This window comes from Micropterus dolomieu, linkage group LG12, assembly GCF_021292245.1.
Source record: "Micropterus dolomieu isolate WLL.071019.BEF.003 ecotype Adirondacks linkage group LG12, ASM2129224v1, whole genome shotgun sequence".
NCBI classification, from domain to species: Eukaryota; Metazoa; Chordata; class Actinopteri; order Centrarchiformes; family Centrarchidae; genus Micropterus; species Micropterus dolomieu.
Genome location: NC_060161.1, coordinates 29,779,724 through 29,799,353, shown reverse-complemented (window position 1 = coordinate 29,799,353; position 19,630 = coordinate 29,779,724). Strand labels below are relative to the sequence as shown.

Here is a 19,630-nt window from a genome sequence, read left to right as displayed (position 1 = left end):
GTCTTATTAATGTTAATTGGTTCTTATAAAATGCTTATTGTTGAACTACAAGAGTCAGCCAGGTGTACATCAGCTTGATGTGATGTGCTTTACATGTTTTACAGGTTATGGAAAAGAAATACATATATTAGAAAAGATATTCTAAAATACATACTGAGAACTTTTTGTACTCTAAATACATTTTAATGCTGATACTTTTGTACTTTACTAACTTATTTGTTCTCTCTGGTATTGCTACTTTTACTTCAGTAAAATATCTGCGTAATCCCTCCACCCCTATTTACAGTATACTGCATCAGTGAAGAGAGCTCTCTATCTGTGGCTCCCTCTGGTGGTCAAACTGCTGAACTGCACCGGTCTGAGGCTTCAGTCCAAGTTCAGTGTCCAGTGCTCAACGTGCTCCTTTAGTCTCCTGCGCTTTAACAGACGTTATTGTAGCTTGTGTGTTTGTAAATATCATATCACTATTTAGTGTCTTTGAATAATATGGTGAATGTAGAGATTATAAATCCCCTGATCCTGACGCCTGTTTGTCATGATGATTACTGTGAATGTAAACTGAAGCTTACCTGGATAAGTCATCCTAAAAGGACCCTGGAAGTCCCTGAGCATCTGTCTAGTGGAGTAACCTGAAGAGCTTACCTTGAGGAGCCCTGGGAATCCTCGAACACTGCTCATGGAGGTTTGTTGCAACTTACTTCCTATCACCTGGAAAACCCTGAATCATCATGGAAACACCTGGAGCATCATCATCCAGCCTTGGAAGTTTCTCTACAAGAACCTCTGTATGTATGTGACCCCAAGAAGTCTGTGGAACTCCAGGACCCCTGGAATAGTCTGGAACCTGTCCTGTGATGCTTAAAAGACTCCTTTCAAGTGTCCTTTTTTTCATTTTGGTAACAGTTGTTTAGCTAATAGTTTAACTTATTTCACTTTGTCACTATTGCCAGTTTCATATATCAGAGTATCTAAACTTTAATTCAGTGGGGTTTTTTCTCTTTACTTGTGTTTTGTCTATATTGTTTCTTGTGACATTCCCTGCAGCTCTGTAAACTTAGTTTTTTGTTTTTCATTCATCGACACGGTCACGTTCTGGCAGCCATGTTGCTTTGAAAGACATTTAATTCAACGTTAAGTTAAAACAAAAACCACCACAGTAGGCAGTCTGTAGGCACAGCAGTTTTGATCTGTGACAGTTTAAAAACTCTGAACTGACACCAAATATCTACATTCTGGCGTCTTTATGAACTCTGACTCCTGTCCTGGTGAAAATAATCAAATCATTCATTGTTTACTGGCCAGATCAGCCTGCGTGTGGAAACGTGTCAAAATAGGAGTTTGTTCTTTAAGTCTTCAAACATCACAACATATAAATACTGCCCCATTTTCAGTATTAAATGTGGTTATCTTTAATATTGGCAGCTTACCTTTAAATATTAGTACTTTATTTAAAAAAAAAAAGAAGTCACATTTAAAAAAAACCTTAATGATATGCAGTTCGAGATTAATCAATTCTGGAATCAATCAATCCCCATCATGTCAGAATCTGATGTTTATATGAGCAGCAGCTCCATATTTCAGACTGTGCCATTTTCGCTCTTTGCTGGACATCTTACATGATTCCCAAACTTTCCAGGGGCACACTGATGGTCAGGCGGTCACCTGATCGTGCGGTACATCATGAAGTCCACCGTGGTGCATCGTGGGAACTTTCCAACGGAGCTCTCCTCCACAGGCGTGTAGACTTTGATCTGCCGCATGTGCGTGTCTCTGCCGTTCTGGTGGTTGGCCAGCACAGCAATCTGGATCATGAAGGTGCTGATCGGTTCGTTTGTCCGCTTAAACACACACACACACACACACAATGTTCATTGTAAAACAGGGCAGGTATGATTTTTATTTATTTTATTCTAGGACCGATACAATTCAAGTTCAGTACTGGTAAGAACACCTTTTCAACTTTCTGCACTCGTACTTGACAGCTCGATACTCTCTGTGCCACAGACACATTTTAGTCAGTACCAAAAAAGTCTTTCAATGTACAAATTAAAAACCATAAAGAATAATGTCACCAAACACAAACTCTTACACTTTTCCACTGAAACTGTAAAGAATGTAGTAGATAACAAAATATAATAAAGAATCATACATAAAAAGGTCTTGAATCATGGAGACACACACTTTGAAAAGCTTCTCTGTAGAGTTTTTGACCACTAAAAGCTTCACTGTTTCAAAAGTGAAAAAAAGACATTAGTTTCTTACCTGATTCATCAGAGAGATGTGAATCCATCCACTGGGCTCCACCATCTCCAACTGCTGCAGAGAGGAAGACGAGGAAGAGCACGGTGAAAAGAAAGTAGATCATTTGAGTGTGAAAGTCTGTAATAAAATTCAGGCTGAACATTTAGGAGAGGACAGACAACAATATTATAAAGAGCTGTTACCCTGATTTCCTGTAAGTTGTGGAAGTTGTTGCCCACTCTGACTGAGATCTTACTGGGTGTGTAGCTCTCATCTGACTTATAGTCAGCGTAAATACACAGCATCTTCACTGTCGTTCTCCTCCTGAACAAAACAGATACAAACATCAGTGACAATAAACACAGACACCCAGTTACAGACGAAAAAAAATACATGCTAACTGGATTCTTCCCCCCAGAAACAAGAAACCTACACCTGTTGGCCTAAAAAGCCGTCCTAAGTGTCTAAGAGAGTACAGCAAATATCCCAGAAATCCCAGTAATGAAGGAACACAACTCCATGTTACCTGAACTGTATGTTGACTAAGTGAGGTTGGGATCCGTCTGACTGCCAGTAGGTCTCCAGGTTGTCGTCCCTCAGCTGATCCACTCCGAAACCTGGACATGGGTGGAGAAACGGAGTTCAAATTACACCAGACTAGATTAGTCCCTCTGTATACACACAGCAGACAGTACATAAAGTTTGGGGCTAACCTGGTTTACAGGAGGATAGGGACCACACAGCCTGGGAGCCGATCTCCCGGACCGTCCCGGTCCGCTCCAGCTGCTTTGGGTCTGCGCCGGGTGGTGTCTTGCTCGGGGTGGCCATCCTTTAACCATGGAGAAAGAAAGAGACACAAGTAAACAGTAAACACTATTTGTTCCTTTTCTCATAAGTCAAAAATGTAACGCCAAACTTCCTTCAAATTTCTAACATTTTTACTTTGGCTTTTATTTTTAAAGATGTAAATTAATGACATAATCTGATTTAAGCACTTATGTGAATTCATATCTCCTTAGGAGAAATTCGGCATATAAGTGACAATTCCAGTATCATCTCATTCAGCTAACAATTACTTAGTAAGTGCCAAATTGGTCATCGTTGCTTTAATTGGTGTGATAACTCAAGTAAACTCATGTGTCTTTTCAATTTAATATAAAATCTGACCATAACGTTTCCATAAGTCGTTCATTATTTTCTGAAATGCATACAGTGCAAATAAACAGGTAAACAAACGTTGCATTGGGGCGCTCCAGCTAGCTGCTAGCAGCTAAGTTAATATTTCTCTACTGTAGACTGTCTCAAAGCCTCCAAAACTTAGTTTACGATAGAAATATAAGTAAGACTTACACATACACGGTTAGTAAAAGTTGCCAAATGTTTGTGTCAGTGCTTTAGGTGACGCTTTTAGACACAAATAATGTTTAAATCCGCTTTGTTTTGCCGCAGCCACTTCGAATCTCCCACTTTTGTGAATCCAGGTCGCTTCTTACTGACGTCACATCAACGCCGTCGCATGCTGTGTGCGTCTCTCCCGCCATCTTTCCAGCCGGCGTCCAGGAGAAGAACACGTTGCTGGAAAAAAAAGAAGTTTCACTCCCAATTTTTTGTGTCTAAACGTAGCAACGCGTGTATTTTCGTCAAAGCAGGGGAACGGGAGCCGAAGAGGGGTGAGTTTATAACTTACCGCTCCGGATTTTGTGCCTCTTTTATGGTTGTATTGCCACAAAAACGAGAGCTGTTCCCCACCGAGCAGCTGTCAAAGTGCGGGGCCTGCGCTGCTAAAGTGATGCTAATTTAAAGCTAACGTTGGCTAACTGTTAGTACGTAACGGTAGCTGCGTTATAGTTTCCAGTGTTGCTGTTTTAAATCGACGAGGTATTCATATGTGTACACAAGTAGAGTTGGTCGATAGCTCGACAGTGTAGTTTTAAACACAGCTGTTGTTGCTGGCGAAAATATTATGTTTTCTCATAGAACGTTACCCAAATGATTATACTCCAAATTCAGTACAATTATTTGCCAGTTAAAGGGTTTCATGCTCAGTAACACAAGCGTACCAATACAAGGGCACGATTGAAGATGTCTTGTCATTTTCCACGATTGGTTGATGAATTCGGCATATGAATAACTCACAGATCAGCAGGTTATTTGAGGACAAATCCATTATTGGTGCTGCTCGCCACCGCCCGTTGCGTGTCGGTGTTGGGCTGTAACGTTAGTCAGTAAGGAGTATAACAGACTAACCGAATATAAAATCTTAATTTTTATTCATATGTTTTACTTCATGTGCTAGCTGTATGTCGCGTTGAAAAGGCCGGATACCACTGAATAGTTAAAGGGCTTAACTCACGTTGTACCAGGCATGTAACACGTTCTGTGGTAAGGCAACGATAAAAGGCCAGACTTTTTCATGGAGTCTGGTGTGACTCGCGATGCCCTAACTGGTGTGGTTTTGCAGCAGCTTCATTTACGTCAATTCGTCCTCCTGGGGCCTGAAATGAAAATCCATTAATCCAGAACCTGCATTAAAGCCAGAACGCATTCATTTTGGTTCCAGTCGAAAACAGGTAGAAGCTGGTTTCGGGCTGTGATAGCAGATCCCTGGCAGCCCTTTGTTAGAGGCAAAGGCTGTGCATTTTTGTTAGAATTGAATGTGTTGCTTCAGCAGACTGAACAGTTTGCCTGTGGACACAGGTTCGAGCCTGACCACTATCCCCAACATTTAGATATCTAACGTGGCTTTGGTACCTGAATATCAGTAAATACCTGTGCATACATGTTTCCAAACAAGTGAATTTAATGTGTATGTGTGTGTCGGTTGAAAACAGCTTCACTCTCAAATAAGTTTCTCTTTGAACTTCTTTACACCTCCAAATTTCATCAACGTGTCGCCGCTTTCGTTCAGCTCCACAGGTGCTAGCGTCCGTCATTCCAGCCCTCCATCATGGCGGATAAAAACACCAGGATTGCCATCGTCAACCATGACAAATGCAAACCTAAGAAATGCCGCCAGGAGTGCAAGAAGAGCTGCCCAGTTGTCCGCATGGGTGAGGGATCATTTAGTTGGTTCTCATATCCAGACAGACTCACTTTCCACAGGGTAGACACCAAAAACTAACTTGTGTTTAAATGTGTGTGTTTGCAGGTAAGCTGTGTATCGAGGTGACTCCACAGAGTAAGATTGTCTGGATCTCAGAGTCTCTGTGTATAGGCTGCGGCATCTGCATCAAGGTATTTACACCTGAAGATTTCAAACCATATTTTGTTAAGAAAATATAAATTATACGTGCTGTGCAACAGTCAGTAATCCTTGAATTTTATAATCAAGAACAGGATTTGTCCTTGAGTCAAGACAAATTGGAAATTATTAGTAACTGTGATCACAAAATGTTTTTACAGAACCACAGCAGCTGTTTTTTTGTTGAGGTCTGACTGTTCTGATGCTTTGTCTTGTCTTGCCGTTATAGAAATGTCCGTTCGGAGCCTTGTCGATCGTCAACCTGCCCAGCAACCTGGAGAAGGAAACCACACACAGATACTGCGCCAACTCCTTCAAACTGCATCGGTACGCTGCTTTAACTCCTCCATGCTGTTTTCATGTGGCACTCGAGCCTGAACATACTCTGATCCTTGAGAGCACGCTTTGTTTATTGATTTTTTTTTATAATGTTGAGTACAGCTGGAAGAAAGTGAGAACTCTCACTACAAATATGCCGGCTGGACCCGCTGCTCTCACTGTCTGCTTCTCTAACTTTCTCCATCAGCAGTATATCGTCTTTTTTTTTTTTTTTCATCAGCCGTTGCCACGGCAGCAGGTGCGCTGCATGGCGTCTGGTTTATGACATAGTCCATCCTGATGTTTCACATCGTCCGAGGCCGGTTCTGTAGACATCACCCAGCTCTAATATAAAGCAGCTCCAGCAGTAAAATGCTGCTCAAACATTGATGCATCAATATTAACAAGTACTTTAGCTAAAGTAGGATTTTAAATACAGGACTGTTACTACTTACTTTGTACAGCCTTGTTTGTTAGAAGCATACTGAGACCTTAACGGCAGTTCACATGTGATGATGTTTATAGTGTCATTGTGGTGTAATCATTTATTTGTTTGTGTGTGTGCGCAGGTTGCCTATCCCCAGGCCCGGTGAGGTGCTGGGGCTGGTGGGGACCAACGGTATCGGCAAGTCCACAGCTCTGAAGATCCTGGCTGGAAAACAGAAACCCAACCTTGGCAAGTTTGATGTGAGTCTTAAAACTTCCTGCTGTCCCCCCCCCCCCACAGAACACAAGAGCGAGGCGGTAACGCTGCTGGGGTTTGAAAACACACAGTACAAAGCGGTGCTGTGCTGATGAGATAAAACGGGTGTAGCTGCTCACAGCTGCCATTTTGACCAGCCGTCAACTAGAAGGCGAGACTTTAATTTTCTCCAACTATACGATTACTTCCATAATCGATTCATAGGCAAAGTATTTGTAAGATTATCTATAAAATGTCACAATTTCCCAGAGTGACGTCTTCAAATTGCTTCTTTTGTCCAACCAACGGTCCAAACACCCCAAACTCTTCATTTACTGTCATAAATAACAAATAAAAGCAGCAAAATCTTACTTTTAAGAAGATGTAATCAGCAGATGTTGCTTGAAATATGACTTAAACAATTAATCGATTATCAAAATAATTGACTAGTAATTTTCATTTATTTGAATCAACTAATTGTTGCAGTTCTAGTAAATATATTCCTCCACCTTCAGGTGTGATAACTGAAAAAGACAAATTGATCGCTTGAGTTTTTGATTATTATTACTGGTGGTTTTCTTTGTTTCTCATGCAGATGACCTTCTAATTTGCATTTTTATACGTGAATGTAAAGTAATAAAACAGACAGATTGGATATCTACTGATTTCAAACTTGTGCTTTAAGCCCTGTCTGAAGGGTCCGGATGAAAGCGTCACACATTTTACTCACTTTGCTTCGGGGGACGATATTTATGTGCTGTAAACATCCCCAAAACGCCAGCAGAGCAGGAACAGGAGGGCAAAATAACTCACTGAGCCAGAACCTTGTACAGATAATTTAGAAGAGAGCTGAAGAACATGAGAGCTTGCAAGAAATGAAGACTGTAACCAGACGACTTGATCACTGTGAGCAAGTTATTTAGACTGCTGTTTTGGACAAGGTTTGTACAAAGTCTTGAAATTTTAGCAGTTATGTTTTCAAGGTAAATACTTCATCTTCAACAAATCTATTCTTGTTCACTCGTCATCCTCTGAATAATCATGATCAAAACATTCAGTCAACGTGCAGATGAACAGCTGGTAAAATAGACAAAGTGACAATAAACGGTATGTTGATTACTGTGGAAACTTTGTTTTACAATTGCATTTATATTAACATTTTAGATGTGACGATCCAGGCTTCCAGAGTCTGGAAATTTATTATTTAGGTACCTTGAAAAGTGCTTAATTCATGCATGATGTCCTTTACAGTGGACAGATATTTGGAAACCATTTAAATTTTAGTACCATATCCCAACCACCACGGTACGAACCCACAAAGGGTCGTCTGATATTCTGTTTGATTATCTTTTACATCTCTGTTATAGTGGTATACTGCATCATAAATTCATAAAAGGGAGGGAAGTAGAGATGCACCTCAGCAATAGCTATAAATTCATTTTAATTCTCAGAAAAGTATACCCGTAGAAAAACCTATTCCAACTTAATAGGATGTTAGAAATACTTTTATCTTGGTTTTATTTATATATTTCTTTTACATTTTGTTCTGTGGCTGAAAATACATTTGTCCACTTAATGCACCAAAGGGAATATTCTGCCAATTAGATTCTGCCTTAGGTTGTAGGTTTTTATTTATATTAATATATAATTTATTTTAATACTTGCTTTATTTTTTTTATTATAGTTTTATGGACCTTTTCATTGAATTCCACTGAATCACTTTTGATGCCCGGTGTCCACTGCAGTGCATATCGAAATATATCAGGAAAGAAAAGGCCCAGTTATTCACTTGTTTAAAAGTAAAAATACACACAAAAAAATAACTCGTGATTTAATATTTCAAGCCTGAAAGGGTTCAAATTAAAGTTAAAATGATTCTGTCCCAAGCTTTCTGATCCATTTAAGTGGATGATCACTGTAATGTCATGTTTAAAACGTGACTCTTAACTGGGTTAACTATCGAAGCTTCTTCTACAGCAGTTAAATCAGGATTATTTACAGGGCGGCCTCTTATTTAACAGTGTGTACTGTTACTGGAGATGGTTTTCAGGTCACATGACGCAGAGAGTTAATGAGCTTTACAGAAACAATCATTTCTTTTAAAAACAACAACTTTACTTTAATCATCTCAGTGTTTCCCACAGGATTTTGTGAGACTATGGTGGGTGGACTTCGACCCTCCAGGGCGGTCCGGGGGCATGAAGTACTTCTATGATCTATGAAGAACTCCTGTTAAAACATTTGTGGCCTAGAAAACAATTTGATAATAAACACATTGTACAGATATAAATGGTGATGAAACAGTTAAAAAGTCAACTCATTTATTTAGTGTTTTTACCGTAACCCTAAATCAAAGAATAATTTCTAAGTAATTTCCCAAACATTGTATTTTACTTTTAATGAACACATAACACACAATATGTTTTATACTTCCTGTAAATATAATCCAATCAGAATCTGGTTTATTGCCAGGTACATTTTCACATACGAGGAATTAGCCTTGGTATGAATTGTTGCTTACAGTACGCATAAGACAAATAGTTATATATAAAAAGTAAGGAGATCAAAAAAATTAGTAAAGTATACAAAAAAATATAAAAAGATACTATAATGCTATAATACGAATTAATCTTATTTCCATACTGTATACGTTGTGTTAACACCTTATTTTGAAAACCGGACTTTGTCGCATGTGTATCCTCGCGCTACACTCACCAACTCACCAACATAAATTAGATTGTATGCTGTGCTCGTATTGCCTCTCTTCAGGTGACACTCTCGTACTGAAACAGAATAAAGTCTGACATTGCTCCTTTTAACTGCATTTACCATAAAGGCTCTAATACGTGTGCACTCCAAATGTAGCGGCAAGCTTGACCGCGTTCTCATAAACGAGTGACAGTGGAAACACTCAACGCAGTTCAAACCCTTAACGTTAACATAATGACCTCAAAAGAAAAGTGGTTGTCTCGAGTCGCTTCATGTTGAAACTATGGCTGAACAAAATTGACTGTGCCGGGCCGCCATAGTCTCGTTAATTAATGGGAAACACTGCGTTAATATCCAGCTGCTGTCGGACCAAATTAAACAGTTATTTTTGGATAAAGTGTCAATGTCACTTCCTTTACTTCTGTTTCACATCTTTATTGTATTTATGACTGTGTGTTTCTATCCCAGAATCCTCCAGACTGGCAGGAGATCTTGACCTACTTTAGAGGCTCTGAGCTGCAGAACTATTTCACCAAAATCCTGGAGGACGACCTGCGGGCCATCGTCAAACCGCAGTACGTGGACCAGATCCCAAAGACCGTCAAGGTAAACAAGTGAAACACGTCCGGTGCTGCTTTGATCAAAGGTTGGTTTCAGTGTTTATGTAGTAATTTAATTCTTCACGTCTGCCTCCAGGGGTCCGTAGGGTCCATCCTCAGCAGGAAAGACGACACAGACACACAGACCATCGTCTGTAAACAGCTCGGTAAACGCGCGCACACACACACACACAGCACGTATACACACAATTAAACAAACACTTGTCAGGTCGTGGCCATGCGTGTCCCTCCCCAGCTCCACCCTCAGTCCGCTCGAGTACATGTCAGTCCCTCCAGGATTTCACGGTCTAAAATGCCTCCTGTTCTAAAAAACTGCAATGAAAATGTTGATGCATTTGGGGTGGGGATTTTTGTGCAATTGACCCTTTGCTAAATAGCTGGCCAATCGCAGCGCAGTATAGGTCTAACTGAGGTCCGACACTTTCATGGCTGCGCTTCATTCACTCTAATGTAAGAGGAGTCGTGAAGTACGATTTATTTTCTTTCCAAAACCTAAAATAAATCCAGAAAGATGTCAGCTGTGGATTGTTCCTAATGTAATGTTAGTTAGCTAACTAACAACTGAATTTAACGTTATATAAACCTACTGCATTTACATTTTAATGATTGTAATAATGAATAGGAAGGAACAGTGTTGATCTTTAATATCGTTGTCTTTTGTCTCAGTCGTCAGGTGATGCGGTGGTTCACTTTTACTCTGTGATCACTAGGCATTAGCATCTATCTGTCTAACTGTCTGCTTCTTTCTGAGATCGTCCCCCATGTGCCACTCTCTCTGTGTATGTTTTGTGGTGGCAAAGTGTTTGTTCTACCACAATGCTGCACGTTTACTTTTATAAAAAAACAAACATAATTTCCTCTGACAAATGAACAGGTGAATTCATAAAACAATTTGTTCAGAGGGTGAACGTCTCCAGCTCCTCAAATGTGACCATGTGACTGTTTGTTTTATTTTATTGCAGGCCCTCACCGCCCTAATTTAAATGTTATAGGCTCTAACACAAAAGTAGTGGAACAGGTTGTGTGACTCTTTTCTGTGGAGTAACAAGTCAAATATTTGTACCGAAGTGTTAATTATTACTTTTTCCTCTTGTTTATTTGTTATTTTGAAAAATCCTCACAACAGGCAGACAAAACTTTACTGTTTGCGTTGTTTCTGCCGTTAGCTCTAAACTATCCATGTCTGCGTTGTGATTGGTTGTTTTTTTTGTTTGTGCTGTTCCCGAACAGATCTGAGCCACCTGCGAGAGAGGAACGTGGAGGATCTGTCCGGAGGAGAGCTGCAGAGGTTCGCCTGCGCCGTCGTCTGCATCCAGAAGGCCGACATGTGAGGAAACAATCTACCGCCGATTCTACTGTTACTATTTGACCTTTAACCTCCGACTTACGGCTTCTTTTCTGTTTCTCTGCTGCAGTTTTATGTTCGACGAGCCGTCCAGTTATCTGGATGTGAAACAGAGGCTGAAGGCTGCCATCACCATCCGCTCGCTCATCACCCCGGACAGGTAAACATTCTGACTTGTTGACGTATTGACGTCATAACGTTACGCCCAGCAACAACAAGCATCGCTGAAAGCAAACGTTACATTGCTACCAGGTCCACGATGGAGGAGTTGGCTCCACAAAGAGGAGCGACTTCAGTCGTGTGGAAGCGGTTTAGTTACAAAAAGATCAGATTAATATGAAAGAAGTGCAAAAAGAGTTTTAACACCAAACGGGGGCCATTGCAGCAAACAGGAGAGCTCATAAGCTAATGTGAGTTCTTAACCAAAACTATTTTTCAGTATTTTGTCACTTTGTCAAGAATGTCTTTATGCCAGGAACAACCTGAAATATCGTTATATTATTTTAAGGCCACATCGCCCGCCTCAAATCAGCAATTTAGAGGGATACATAGAGAGTAGCTGAGAAATGTGGTGTTGTACATTACATTCCTCCTGATACCAAGTAATAAAAGTAATTTAATCAATGTCAGGTCTACACCAATAAGGTAAATTAAGTCAGTAAAAATATTTATATCAAGGCTTCTAAACAAAAGGATTACAGATTCAGTAATTACACGCAGGATTCTTTGAATGGACTTTTAATGCACATATGAAAGTAAAATTATTAATTAATTAGCGAGGTGTGGTGGTGTTTTGGTTCCAGTCTTTATAACAGGAGTCTGCAAATAAGTCTGGCATCGAGCCAAATGTTTTTCAAGCCGTTACATGGCGGGCCAGAACAAAGTCAGATTATTTAAAATCCTCAGTGGGTAGGAGCAGGACTCCCGTCGGGAGGGTTGTATGATCGATCCCAACATACGGCAGACATTTTTCTCCCTTGTTAAACAAATTTTGCGCATTCATAAACCTATGGACTCTTATTTTCATTTCCCTGAGGAAATTCAGGGGAATCCAATCACACGTTTACTGATGGCTTTCTCAGAGGTGTGTCAAGCAGGTCAGAGACTCTTTCGAATGTCCTTCAGAACTTTTCAAAGTAAAAGCTCTCAATTAACTCAACATGAAGCATTGCTGCAAAAAACATTGCGCTTTTATTTTGGAGGCACAATCACTTAAGAGGAATTGATTATGTGAGCAACTGAAGCCGTTATGACTGAGATCTGTTTCAGCACCAGCCGCTATCAATTTATTTATTTTTTTACTTTTCTGCTATCAAAGCACTCTGGCGCGCGGGCCGCCCATTGCCGCCCATTGCTGTATAAGCTGCTGTACAAACCACCAGATGAGACTGTTCTGCTGCGTTTAAAGCCCCCGAAGCTTCAAAACGATTCATGTACTCATTTATGTTCAAGGTACATCATTGTGGTGGAGCACGACCTGAGTGTGCTGGACTACCTGTCCGACTTCATCTGCTGTCTGTACGGAGTCCCCAGCGCCTACGGAGTCGTCACCATGCCCTTCAGCGTCCGAGAGGGTAAAACTCAAACAAAACACGCACAGATTAACGTGACACACTAGAAATACGTTACAGGAGCAAAATGAATGTTTTGTCACAGGGCCCGCATGTTTCCACCTCAGCAGGGAAACAACAGATACAGTTTGTTGAAGCTTGGGAGTTATTGTTGTTGTCCCCACTGGTTTCCCATCATTCTCTACCTGGTACGACCATGCAGCAGGAATTAAATTGCCTTTTATTTGGTATCAAAAAGTCTTGTATTTAATTTGAGGTGTTAAAATTAATATCTAAGAATCATAAGAGAAGTAGTCCTTAAAGTTCTTGTTTTTTTCCATGGATGCAGAAGTTTGTCTGATGTTCGACATTAAGATGTTAAAGTGGACCACAGGTGATTTATTTACAGCATGTATCTGTTGGAAAGATATTCTCATCAATAGCCTCAGTTACTGACCTGTTAACGCACAGTTTTTATCTGTTTTATCCGTCTTTTCTTATGTTAATGTGCTGAGTTTACTGTGATTAGTTTGTATTATAGTTTTAAGCAAGGCTAACATGACGAGCAGCCGTCAACTGGCAAAACCTTCTGGCTACAGTTGGATCAATAAGACTTTAAGTTACTGTAAATACGTAGTTATTTGTTTCATAGGAACGGAAACAAGCGGAGTATTAAACACATTTTATCCCTCTGTAACTTCTTAATTTCCGCCTCCTTCCTTCAGGTATCAACATCTTCCTGGACGGTTACGTTCCCACGGAGAATCTCAGGTTTCGTGAGACCTCATTGGTCTTCAAGGTGGCTGAGACGGCCAATGAGGAGGAGGTGAAGAGACTCAGGCACTACCAGGTCAGTTCACCTTTTTATTTCAGTCGCTTCATCTTCCCTGTCTGTACTCTTCACTTCCTCCTTTTTCTTTCCAACACCTCGGACACGTTCTTCTCTCTTCGTCTCTTCTCCTGTCCTGAAACGTCGTCTTTTGAGGCCCAGGTCCAAATTCACAAGCTCACATTTCGCCAAGAACAGTTTTTGCTCCCACGCTCATTTTACCCAGGATGCATCGGCCGGTAACTTGTATGAACTTGACCGCACAAAAATCCCAGCATTCATTTCAACACACATCTCACAAAGGCCGACAACAGAACGTTCAGTGCAGTTTTCGTTTGCTGTTTCATCCCCAAAAAATTACTGAGGCGTTTTGAGGCAGAAATCAGCTGCGTAGATATAAAATATTTTTAAATACAAACAAACAACAGAAGGTGTTTGAAAGGGGAGTGTCGTTGCTTTATTATAAACAGTGTGGTTACAGCACTTTTTTATTTGCTATCATTTTTATATATTTTTAACAGAACATATTTCTTTTAAGTCAAAACTTTGCAATATCTCCATTTCTGAGCTTTTTGTTTTGGGTGATAAAGCCTGGCTGTTGTTTTGCAGCGCTGCAGGCGGCCTCTGTGCTGAGGGTTTGTGTTATTATACCAGCAAGAGCGCATCGTCTGAAACTGTCAGCACAGAGTTCATTCTTCCAAGAAAAAAAAAATTTCTCCCCAAGAACACAAGTCTGTTCTTTACATTCTTGCGTTTTAGAAACACTGTTTCTTCCTTTCACCCTTCCTCCCTCACTGCCTGCCTCATCATCGTCGTCATCTTGTGTTAAGTGAGGGGAAGTTTTCTATAATAAACAGAAGTTAGGATTGTGTCCTCTGAGCTTGAGCCTGCAGTTTGACTTCTTGTTGTTGTTCAGTATCCAGAAATGGGGAAGACGTTGGGCGAGTTCACGCTGGACATCAAAGCAGGAGAATTTACTGACTCTGAGATCATGGTGATGCTGGGAGAGAACGGTAAGCTGTAAACAGTAAAACTTATCCAGTGTGACTCAACAGTGCTGCAGGAAATCCTGCCGGCATGAAGGTTGCTTTGAAGAAACTGTAGATCCGACTGTTTGGTCCTTTTTGAGGCTTGAGGTGGGACTTATTGAGGGGTTTTGGCCCAGCGGACCAACTGCAAAGGGGTGGTGACGGCGAAGTGGATAAGACACATGCCTTTGGTGTGAGAGACCCGGGTTCAACTCCCCACTGTGATCATCCACCAATGTGTCCCTGAGCAAGACACTTAACCCCTAGTTGCTCCAGAGGCGTGTGACCTCTTACATATATAGCAATTTTAAGTCGCTTTGGATAAAAGCGTCAGCTAAATGAATAAATGTAAATGTATTTGGGATTATTTGTAATGGGATTATTTAAATCCCTGTTTTAAATGTTTTGGGTGGGACTGAAATCAGTCGTAACACAGGGTAATAAACTGTCTGGTAGAGTAGGTGGGTCCTGATTTAAATCAACATTTATGCCGTCAGAAATCTCGTACGTTTAACTTCTGAGACCTTTAGCCCCTTCTGAAAGTTTCAGCTGAGTCACCTCTTGTAGTAAGGTGGGCGTTGACACTGAATATGGTGACGGTGTTTCTGACGTCACTGCGTTTCTGAATTCTTCCTCAGCTGCTCTCCTTGTTTTCTGAACCCCTCTTGACCGCTCTCTGCTGGCTTGTTTTCAGTCACGTTGCTGCACAAGTCAGGCGTTTCAGCATTTACTGCGCTGCAGTTTGGTCCCTAAAATTACTTTAAATATTCTTCAGACCGACAGCAGCCCTGCATGAAAAAAAACACAGCCCTTTGATTCATCTGGCAAGACTCATTCCTGGTAGATTACTTTACAACGTGGACACCGTATTTCTACCTTGTGATAATTTCCAGACTATGAAAATCTATGTTTATTATTATTAAATGTCTGGGAGGTGTTTTGGTGTCTGATAATTAATGTATTACTTTTAAACTGGACCAGATTTCATTCTCTCACCGGTTCCTTAAACATCACGCCCCCACCGACGCAGCCCTTAGCATTGTTTTATCCCACCGCTGCGATCCATCCAGAAGCTGTAGATATTTCAGTCTGGACCAAAGTGGTGGACCGACCGACATTTTCATCCATAATGATACAGAGCCCTGAATATAAATAATAAATATATAAATTATTTTCTTTGTTTGTGTGTAATGGATTTATGTTTGTGTCTGCAGGCACAGGGAAGACGACCTTCATCAGGATGTTGGCTGGAGGGCTTAAATCTGACGGGGGAGGTGAGTGTCTAACACACACACACACACACACACACACACACACACTCACACACACACACACACTCACTCACTCACTCACTCACTCACTCACTCACTCACTCACCTGCGCTCTCTCTTTCAGGTGAGGTCCCCATCCTGAACGTCAGCTACAAGCCTCAGACAATCAGCCCCAAGTTCAAGGTCAGTCAGTAAAACGATGTTTTTCAGTTTGTACCAGCGGGCTGACTATTAAAGGTTCATTCTGCTGTTTTTTAAAGTCAGCAACCAGAGTTCCCTCGCAGTTTTTCTGCACAGTCAGTCGTCAGTGCAGTTTTCTTGAATTCTTCTGTATGAAAAGCAGCTTATGCTGAGAGCAGGCTGATGTATGATTGGAAACAGGAAGAAATATTTTGTGTAAGGCTGCGAAAAGTGATTATCTTCTCTGTTAACTGATTAATTAATTTATGGTCAAACGACAGCAAATTAAAAACTTTAGTCTGATGTGGTGTCTTGAAAGAGATTACTATCAGAAAATATTCACATTTGAGAGGTTATAATGGGAGTTCTTTGTAATTTCTTCTAAAAAAAAATTGCTTAAATAAGAGTATCAAATTTGTTGGCAGATTAATTCCTTGTTGCAGCTCTAGTTTTCTCTGTGCGTCATTGATGTGAGTTCAGTCCATCAAAGAGCTTCAGACTCTTAATGTGACGGCCGTGTGAATATTTTGAAGACACGAAGAGTGTTTGTTTGTGTTTGTGTGTCTGCAGGGAAGCGTCCGCGCTCTGCTGCACGAGAAGATCAGAGATGCCTACACCCACCCGCAGTTCATCACCGACGTCATGAAGCCGATGCAGATAGAGAGCATCATAGACCAGGATGTAAGACACACACACACACACACTCCAGTCTCTTTCACGAGCTGTCCGGTGTCACATCACACAGGAAGTTCACTGTCGGCTGTGAAGTTTGAACACTTTATTTAGATGAGTGCTGTTTTGCTGCTGCTAAGCAACCACAGACTCAGCAGTACGTCGTAATTACTGTGTTTATCCATCCACATGAATGTTGGTGCTTGTAATAGTTCCTGAACAACAAACTAGAGATGTCACAATAACAGAAATTTAGTAGTCACCAATTAATGTTATTTCACTGTTTTTTTTTGTTTTTTTTTACGGGGGAGGCTTTTATTTTATGTCGGCACAAAATCTCCTGGAAATGCATCCGCTTCATCTGATCTCTGATGCTTTATTCTGTATTGAGATCATTTTTGTCATTTGAAAACTCTGAGACTGGTTACAGCTCGTTACAGCTGAAGACACTTCCTGTCTGTCGGAGACGTAACGAGGACAGAGTGACTGACTGACCCCCCCCCCCTCCTGCCCCCTCAGGTGCAGAACTTGTCTGGTGGTGAGCTGCAGAGAGTCGCTCTCACTCTGTGTCTGGGAAAACCAGCTGATGTTTACCTGATTGATGAACCTTCGGCCTACCTGGACTCTGAGCAGAGATTGATGGCCGCCAGGGTCATCAAGAGGTCGCTAACACGTTTATTTACCCCCTACCGTTTCCCCTTCACCTTTCCCTCACTCCTTTAATACTTTCCTCCAGCTCCACACGTCCTCTGTCCTTGCTCTTCCCCACCTGCTGCCTGCCTGACTCCGGTGTGCGTTTCTGTGCAGGTACATCCTCCATGCGAAGAAGACAGCGTTTGTGGTGGAGCACGACTTCATCATGGCGACCTACCTGGCTGACAGAGTCATCGTGTTCGACGGTATTCCCTCCAAGAAGACCATGGCTAACACGTAAGTCCCAGAATGAGGTTTTCTTTTAAAACACGCACAATATGAACTCGAACGCTCGCTGTGATGCTGATGACTGAATTTCTTCTCAGTCCTCAGAGTCTGTTAGCCGGAATGAACCGGTTTCTCTCCCTGTTGGAAATCACGTTCAGAAGAGACCCGAACAACTTCAGGCCGCGCATCAACAAGCTCAACTCCATCAAGGTACAAACACCCCGTCTGGTCCGCTGACGTTAAACACAGCTGTGTATTGTTGTTAACAGTTAACTTCTGTATTTTCCAACCTTATTTTCCAAAGTTTTTCTGTCTTTGTGACTAACTAGAACAAGATTTTCTGGTCCAGTATTTAAGCGAGCGCACTGCAGTCGGCAGCAGAAAACATAGTCCTTGTGGGCAATTGACCCTTCGCTAAGCCACGCCCCGAATACGCAGCAGGCGAATCACAGTATAGAACTCTCTCTAACTGAGGTCCGACACTTCTAAGGCTGTGCTTCATTGGCTCGTAAGCACAAGGAGTCGTTTTCTAGCTTTCTTTTTCCATATTTTTCCAAAACGCTGTTCCTGGGGCACTTGTAATAGTTACAGTCGCTACCCAGAGAGGCTGAAAGGAGAAGTACGATTTATTCTCCAGAAAATGTCAGCTGTGGATTGTTGCTACTGAATGTAACGTTATAAAGCTCTAGTGATGGTGAATAGAGCTGTACAGGAACACTGTTGATCCTTAATTTCGTTGTCCTCTTCCTCAGTAGTCGGGTAATGCGCTGGTTCACCTTTAAGTTACTCTGTGATCGGTAAGGCTTTAGCTTCTGTCTTTGTTTTTTCACGTCAGTTTGACAGCCTGAATGCAACCTTCAAATGCAACTGCAGAACTGTCTGCTTCTTTCAGAGATCGCAGTAATAAACAGTGGCAGCACCGTGATAAAGGTCAGTTTGTCTGACTTAGCAACAGTAACTACGGGGGCGTGGCTTAAAGAAGGGTCAATTAGGCCCTTTGGTGCTTTTAACCCTTTTAAAATACCAAAGTCACTCAATAACTAAACAATCAAGTAGGTAGACCAGAGAAGTGAAATTACTATTTTTGTCAAGTGAGTCTGGCGATATAGCAACTTACTCTTCAAAAAAAGGTCTCTTTGTGGGAATCCTTTCCATAATTACAGACTTTTAATAACAATCTGAGCCTGTGAGTGTCCACTTCAGTGGATGTTCTTTGACAGGGCACAATTTCCCTCAAGGATATTGTTGCTACCTGCTGCCGCACTCGTCAAAACTGGACCAGTTTCAATTAATGTCGTCCCAATTAGTGACAGACACAAAAACATGGTTGAAAAATACCAAACTTACCCTTTGGAGCATAAAAAAAATTAAAAAGATAAAGTTCAAAACCAGTTAGTTGCAGTAATTATTGAGCTTTTCTGTGGGCATCTTGAATGTTTGCTCACTCTGAGTAACATTGGTGGTGATGTTGTATTATTACCCATTTGTGTCCTAAAAAAAGTCTTCAGATGACCTGTAGTGTTTACGTCCTAGCATTGTCGTCATCACTGCCTCAGCTTACCAATAAAGTTGTATTTAAAGAGACACACTGCCCTCTCTTTCTACTAGGACACAGAACAGAAGAAGAGCGGGAACTATTTCTTCCTGGACGACTAAGATGACTTCTTGCGTGACCAACTGCGACGCCCCATGCGAGGAGGTTACGTTCAAAGTCTGATTGCAGCCTTGACATTTACTATAAGTACAACCAGGCTGCGTTCAACAGCAGATATGTTTAAATCATATGAAAGAAAATAACCCATCAGCCTCTATGTACTGGGCTGCATTCAATAGCCAGCAATGTTGTGAAACGTTTAAAAATTAAAAGTGCATTGCATTCTGTGTCAGTCAGCCTGAACATACTGGGCTGAATTCACAAGCCAGCGACATTGTGGAACATTAAGCAGCATATTTTAACACTCATGCATTTACAACAAATGAAAATAAACTGATGCCACCTGATCCAAGAACTGTTTCCCTTCAT

At 41.2% G+C, this 19,630-nt stretch overlaps 2 protein-coding genes across 3 annotated transcripts; one reads left to right on the top strand and one right to left on the bottom strand.

The window, feature by feature from the left end:
• Window positions 1-1,104: 1,104 nt before the first annotated feature.
• anapc10 (anaphase promoting complex subunit 10) lies at window positions 1,105-4,021 on the bottom strand. Of its 2 annotated transcripts, none has more exons than XM_046065940.1 (7): window positions 3,929-4,021; window positions 3,598-3,816; window positions 2,955-3,070; window positions 2,768-2,858; window positions 2,445-2,565; window positions 2,263-2,316; window positions 1,105-1,838 (listed from the first exon to the last, which is right to left on the bottom strand). In XM_046065940.1, exons 3-7 carry the CDS (start codon window positions 3,067-3,069, stop codon window positions 1,659-1,661), a joined length of 561 nt encoding a protein of 186 aa, XP_045921896.1. In that variant the 5' UTR covers window position 3,070; window positions 3,598-3,816; window positions 3,929-4,021; the 3' UTR covers window positions 1,105-1,658. The 2 variants fall into 2 exon arrangements, with proteins under 2 accessions (XP_045921896.1, XP_045921895.1); XM_046065939.1 differs by having other exon boundaries at window positions 3,592-3,816; window positions 3,929-4,019.
• abce1 (ATP-binding cassette, sub-family E (OABP), member 1) lies at window positions 3,753-19,608 on the top strand. The gene is made up of 19 exons (XM_046065926.1): window positions 3,753-3,911; window positions 5,150-5,291; window positions 5,390-5,475; window positions 5,712-5,809; window positions 6,370-6,487; window positions 9,660-9,797; window positions 9,888-9,957; window positions 11,042-11,138; window positions 11,227-11,316; window positions 12,609-12,730; window positions 13,432-13,556; window positions 14,452-14,548; window positions 15,778-15,837; window positions 15,959-16,017; window positions 16,585-16,695; window positions 17,206-17,348; window positions 17,494-17,616; window positions 17,706-17,817; window positions 19,216-19,608. The coding sequence occupies exons 2-19, from the start codon at window positions 5,189-5,191 to the stop codon at window positions 19,261-19,263; spliced, it is 1,800 nt and encodes a 599-aa protein (XP_045921882.1). The 5' UTR covers window positions 3,753-3,911; window positions 5,150-5,188; the 3' UTR covers window positions 19,264-19,608.
• Window positions 19,609-19,630: the final 22 nt, after the last annotated feature.

Bases quoted from the DNA above. Each gene is read 5' to 3' on its own strand.
- anapc10 (XM_046065940.1), bottom strand. From the start codon at position 3,069: ATGGCCACCCCGAGCAAGACACCACCCGGCGCAGACCCAAAGCAGCTG. The intron at 2,859-2,954 runs GTTAGCCCCAAA...ACCCATGTCCAG, and splicing joins CCTATCCTCCTGTAAACCAG to GTTTCGGAGTGGATCAGCTG. The intron at 2,566-2,767 runs GTAACATGGAGT...TGTTTTGTTCAG, and splicing joins TTAGTCAACATACAGTTCAG to GAGGAGAACGACAGTGAAGA.
- abce1 (XM_046065926.1), top strand. From the start codon at position 5,189: ATGGCGGATAAAAACACCAGGATTGCCATCGTCAACCATGACAAATGC. The intron at 9,798-9,887 runs GTAAACAAGTGA...GTCTGCCTCCAG, and splicing joins AGATCCCAAAGACCGTCAAG to GGGTCCGTAGGGTCCATCCT. The intron at 9,958-11,041 runs GTAAACGCGCGC...GTTCCCGAACAG, and splicing joins CATCGTCTGTAAACAGCTCG to ATCTGAGCCACCTGCGAGAG.